Source organism: Amblyomma mixtum, chromosome 3 (genome assembly GCF_055824585.1).
Source record: "Amblyomma mixtum isolate Tamu chromosome 3, ASM5582458v1, whole genome shotgun sequence".
Taxonomy (NCBI): domain Eukaryota; kingdom Metazoa; phylum Arthropoda; class Arachnida; order Ixodida; family Ixodidae; genus Amblyomma; species Amblyomma mixtum.
Genome location: NC_143014.1, coordinates 103,312,422 through 103,318,421, shown reverse-complemented (window position 1 = coordinate 103,318,421; position 6,000 = coordinate 103,312,422). Strand labels below are relative to the sequence as shown.

The following is a 6,000-nucleotide window of genomic DNA, read 5'->3' as shown; positions in this document are numbered from 1 at the left end:
ATGAAGTGTAGGGATTTGATTGACGTCGCTTTGCGGCCTCCCGCAAGCGCCCGATTTTCGAATGGCGCCAGAAATGGCCCAAATTAGCCGAGCCACAGTGGTGAGGATAATCGTGTTTTCCAAATTCTAAAAACTGAAATGGCTATTACTAACCGCCGACTACAAATCTGTAATTGTAGGTAGGTGCCTATTGATAACAGTTACAAAGTTAACGATTTGAATTAGTTAATTACTTTACTAGTTACCGTGACTCAGCTGTTTTTGACGACCGCCAACACTGGTATTACTATGCCGCAAAAAGCTACTCTTTGCCCCCAAAACGCTGGTTTTAAATATTAGTCGCCGGCTTCCTTCGAACACTTGGTATAAGGGTCTGTTCTGAAAGTAATAGGACTGGTTTTTTCCTGGGAAAACAAGGGGACGAGAGGTGGTCTGCGCGCGCAGGATCGGTGAAGGGGGATATTGGGAACGGTGATAAAAATCGGCAGTCGGTCTCGGCCGTTGAAGAGAGCAGCTGGCTTGTACTGTGAACCCCTGTCCAAACGCCTCGTCACGTAGAATAATGGAGCGTTTACTCGATAAGCGATACGCTATCAAAGTTTGTTTAAAGCTTGGTAAAACGGGCAAAGAGACTCACGACATGATTAAGGAGGCCTATGTTGAAGCTGCCATGGGTAGATCAGGTGTTTTTGAGTGGCACAAGCTGTTCCGAGAAGGTAGGGAAAGAGTGGAAGTCGAAGCAGACGACCACTCCGGACGCTCTTCGACCAACAAGACCAACAAAAATGCGTCGCGAGTGATAATTTACTGAACAGTGATCGTAGGATATCAGAATTATTGCTGATGACTTGAGCATTCCTCAAACCCTTGTTTTTGAGATCATGACAGAAATGTTATCCATGTGGGAACTGTGCGCGAAGTTGGCGCCGGGAGTGTTATCAGAGGAGCAAAAGGCCAGCCGGATAGTGATCTCCCATGATCTTCCTCATAATGTGAATGTGTACCCCTATTTTCTGGACAACGTAGTGACCTGTGACGAGATGTGGCTGTTTGAATACGACCCGGAGAGCAAGCGGCAGAGCTCAGAAAGGCGGAGCCCTTCTTCCGCACGCCCCAAGAAAGGGCGAATGCGTAAATTGAAGCAAAAGTCTGTGCTCGTTTGCTCCATGGAGTCATCCACAAAGAGTTTGTACCACCCGGACAAACAGTTAATGCAGCTTTTTACGTGTAAGTCTTCAAAACACTGCGAGAACGCATTGTTCGTGTCCGCCCAGCCATTTTTCAATTGGCGGCTGCACCATGACAACGCGCCGAGCCACACAGCGTTCCGCGTAGTGGAGTATCTTGCGCAACACAAGGTGGGAACGCTGCTTCAGCCCCCCTACAGCCAGAATAAAATCGACGCTCGAGGGGAAGCACCACGAATCGCTAGAGGTGGTTTAACAGGCCGTGACGAGGGAGCTAAACAGCATTCCAGTCCAGGCGTTCCTGGAGGCGTACGAAAACTGGAAAACTCATTGGCAGCAGTGTGTAGATGCGGTAGGGTGCTACTTTGAAGAATTCTAATTGCTTGTTCTATTCTCATCAAAAAAAAATTTAGAAAAAAAAATCAGTCCTACCACTTTCAGAACAGACCCTGTATATTGAGCAGAAAAAGGAAGGGAAATGAAGCGCTCGTTATGATATATATTGAAGGAAGCCAACAATTGCCGAAACCAAGGAGCATAGGAGAATGATTCGTACTTTTTTATTTGTAGTTTTAATCAATTAGAAATTATTTGTGCAATTATTTCGTCGCTCAAAGATAATTGATTGCAAAACATTAGAAAAACTACTCCGCGTCGCCAATGGGATCCGATGGAGGAAAGAATTGTCCGGCACCGTTGTTCTCATTCCATAATATTACCAACCGCCAAATGCTTTCAGAAGCCAACGTGTCCGCAATTGTAAATGTTTTGAGGCTGAAGTGCCAAGGTAACCCACGCCAAGTGTCCTTTCGTTCACCGGGAAACTCTTGGTCTAGGAGAGCGTCCGAGTGAACCCGACAATGCACTCCTTCACGTGCGTCAAGGGCGATGTTACGTGAGAGCATTTCCTTTTGACGTGTCCTGTTCATAACGAGGGGACAAGCCGCGAGAATTAATGACTGATATTAGTAACTTGACCATTCTTTTTAACTGAGCATACTAAATACACTGTTTTGCAACAGATGTAAACCCCACTGCGCACAATAAACTGTGATAAAACTATTAGTTTTTCAAACTTTACAGGTTGATTTTTGTCACTGAAGAAGTTACCGCGACAAAGCCTTTGTTTCTCTCTTCAAAAAAACCAAAATGTTTGCATTGCATTTTTCTCAATGTTAATGAAATAACAGGCTTGCATTATATCAAAGGCAAAATATATTGGTTCTTAGCGGCGTGAGTGTTGTTTGCAATGATCCTTGCCACGGATACGCACAGTACAGAAGCATTGCAAAATTCGTGAATACGAACTTTCAGGGTAAACAGAAACACATTTCCATCCTCTTTTTTGAAGCAATTCTAAGAGATAGGCTTCAAATATTCAGAAGAAAGGCACCTGTCTAGATTTTATTTCTTTGTCATTCATAGGAACTCCTAAGTCTCTGCAGTGGGCCCGTACTTCATGGATCTTACTAGGCAAGCCTGTCAGCCATGTTTCTTTGTAGTAACCACAAGGTTACTGAAAAGAGCTGTTCATAATTAAACTGGGGTAAAATACCACTCATTGTCTTCCAGTGCCAGGTACACTGGGGAGGTGAGGATTTTCGGCCCAGCCAGGCGACGAGGTCTCCTCACCGCAAAGTGGCCTCCACCAGCAGGCGCAGCTGTGCACTACCTTTCCTCCTCGCCCCGGTTCTTCCCTCATCACGGTGCCAAATGGATCTCTTCACCCAAGTCGTCCTTGAAGAGCATGGCATGTTCTGGCCAGCACAGCCTATAAATGCGCTCTGTCTCGCCGTGTAGGGCAGACGTAGCTCGCTCCCCGAGTCCGGACTAAACACCATGAACGCCTTCGTGAGTACTGCCTTTGTGCGAACTTGACGGAGCGATGTAGTAACCTGTCGGACTGTATCCCGGCCGCTCGTTTTCGGTGCGATCAGTGCGTGCACAGCTGGTGAGGTTATTTTCGCCGCAGTGGTGCTTGTTTGTTGGAGTGTGTGGATATGTTTGTCGTAAGCAATAAGCACACGGTGGAAATTGGCTCCTTTCCAGAAACATAGCTGAAAGATAGGGAGGGTTTCAGGGTTTACAAGTCATATGTGATACGTAGTTTCGGAAAGCGGATTTGTGCCCAACTATGTACAAATACGCTTCGCCGAAAGTTAGTACCTCACTCGATGCTTTTAGTACATCTCGACCATTGAAAGGTGCAAAAGATATATGAAGAGCCTTGGCGCGCACATTAGTAACTTTCTCTTTTCTCATTAGTAACTTTTAGAGCATGTGCAGTGTTTTGACACGCACGCACGAAACGCCCATGACATGCTCAGCGCCGGTCAGCGCAACTGACATGCTCAGCGCAGCTGATTCGCCAGAGCTTGTACGTCAGGTCACTTCTCTTGCTGCGATGGTTCAATACAAGCGTTGCACTTATCGTTTGACTCCAGATATGTACCCCGATGCTGTGCTAAGCTTTTTGTGACTAACTGGCTTCAAACAGCATCCGAGGAATGCCAGTGGGAGCGCACGACCGAACCTACAGTATGCATTGCGACTTTTCGCAGTGGTTTCTCAGTTAGATGCGTGCAGCTCTGTTTTGAAGCACATTGCGTAAAAGCATACAACTTTTCTCTATTTCTGCAGTTCACATGGCATGAGCTGTCGTTTCCCTCCTCTCTCTTCCCCCCGACCCAACCCTCTTACCCAGAAGATACACACACACTCTAAAAAAAAGTTCTGTTAAGAAGCGTGAACCATGGAAACTTGCACTAAATTCGGCCTCTAGTTCGAAGGCGTTTCACCAAGCTTAGCATAGCTCGAAGTGTTGTTATAAAATAAATCCGAATATGCTTACTACGATACTCCTCTCTTTCAGCACTCGTTTTACCTCCTGAGGTTCTTGTCCCTTTTGCCACAGTTGTCCAAGGTTTCATTTTGACAATCAGTGTATTGTTTCACAGCACCTTTCTTCAGTTAAGGATGTCAAAAAGGGAGCTGACTGCAGCTTATTATTCTAATAGTTATTTTGTCTCTAGGAGCACGTAGTACGCCTTGTGAAAGCAGAAGCGGTTCGCCCGAGACGAAAGCGAATATACTACTTACGTCGCATCGCGTTCTACAGTTGGCTAAGTGAGAAACATAAGGTATAGCTTTTGTCAAAAGTTTAGAGCCCAGGGGGTTTGCTTCTGGGCCACACTGCTTTGATCGTAATGCGTCCTCAGCGTCCTAAATCTCCTGAAGGTAAGAAGATTTTCTGTCCTGCTCCCTGCGATGCGTAGGACTTCCATGAGTGCTACAGGAGCGCTACAATAGTGCTTAGAAGCAAACCCCCTGGGCTCTAAACTTTTGACAAAGGCTGTACCACTGGCGAGGTAACTATCCGCTCAATATGCTGCCGAAGAAAACGGGAACTAGCGTCAAAATGCCAAGCAAACATTTCTATTCGGCATTCTACCCAATACAGAAATTTTCTCACTACGTCAACGTAACTAAAGAGGCGCTCGCCCGAACATTGCCGGCAAATGAGGAATCTTAAATAGCTAGCGAGCTCACATTGAGAGCTGGGTGGGCATTCGCTTCACCAAACCTTTGCTTTAGACGCCCGCGGGTAGCTCTGGGCTCGGCGACCGCCTGCGCGACTTCGTACTCCCAAGAGCTCAAGAGTCCAATTCCAACAGGAAAAGGGGCGAGAAGACAAGTTTGGGTGTAGCTGCCATAGCGATCACAAATTACAAACTTGGATTTCGCGGCCTACGCAGATTGTTGTCTTCTCCGCCCTCGTGGCTTGCGCATCGGCCGGTTACCTCGGAGGCCTCGGCGGCCTGGGAGGCCTCGGCGGTGCTGGCCTGGGCGGCCTCGGTCTCGGTGGTGGCTCCGGTCTCGGTGGTGGTGCTGGCCTCGGGGGCCTTGGCCTGGGAGGTGGCTTCGCCCACCTGGGCAGCGCTCTTGGCGCCGCTTCCGCTCACCCTGTGGCCACCCTGGGCGTTGTCAAGCAGCCCATCATCAACTACGGTGTGGTGGCCAAGCCGGTCGTCAACTACGTGGCTCAACCCGTTGCTAGCATCTCGCACGCCGTCAAGCCATTCATCAGCTACCACGGTGGACAGGGCGCTGGTCTCGGAGCTCTGGGCGGCGGTCTTGGCGGTGCTGGACTTGGCGGCCTCAGCCTCGGCGGTCTCGGTGGTCTTGGCGGTCTCGGCGGACTCGGTCTCAAGGGCCTGAAGGCTTGGTAGACGGAAAAGCCCAGTGCTGGGCAAAATATTGTAGACCTCTAAGTACAAAACAGACAGTTTCATTGCCATCAGCCTCAATATCAAAAACGTTCAGACTAAAAATTTTGTCGGCTCCGGAGCATGATTTGTTCATGGAGCCCTACCTTCATTTGTAATATACGGCGACATGAATAAAGCCCATATTTGGTAAATACTATTCGCCTACGTGTTGTCGGTAGGGTGTTGAAAAAGCGACTCCATAAGAGAGCACAAGCGTTGTGACAAACAGCCGGTGCCAGAATAGCAATCACCATAAAACGCTAGTTCGTGGCGTTTCGTATTGATTTTATTTATTTATACATACTGCACCGCAATTATATGCGCTATGGCAGGAGTGGGAAAAACACAAAATGCAAGGTAACAAAATTCAGCAAAATGTACAAAGTGAGCACTACAAAAAAGTTAAAATCACAAACGAAATATCAAACAGGAAAGGAACTGTTAACGACAGTGTAAGAATACACAGCTATTATGCGTCTTCAACGGCAGTTACAAAGTTTTGAAATGGACAAGAAGGAATGGACCCAGGTAGAGAATTCCAGGCT

The 6,000-nt window shown here is 47.5% G+C and overlaps 1 protein-coding gene across 1 annotated transcript; it reads left to right on the top strand.

Annotated features, from left to right (window-relative positions):
* Window positions 1-3,026: 3,026 nt before the first annotated feature.
* Window positions 3,027-5,416, top strand: LOC149351204 (uncharacterized). Its single transcript, XM_089576987.1, has 2 exons — window positions 3,027-3,038; window positions 4,943-5,416. Exons 1-2 carry the CDS (start codon window positions 3,027-3,029, stop codon window positions 5,414-5,416), a joined length of 486 nt encoding a protein of 161 aa, XP_089433113.1.
* The last annotated feature ends 584 nt before the right edge of the window (window positions 5,417-6,000 follow it).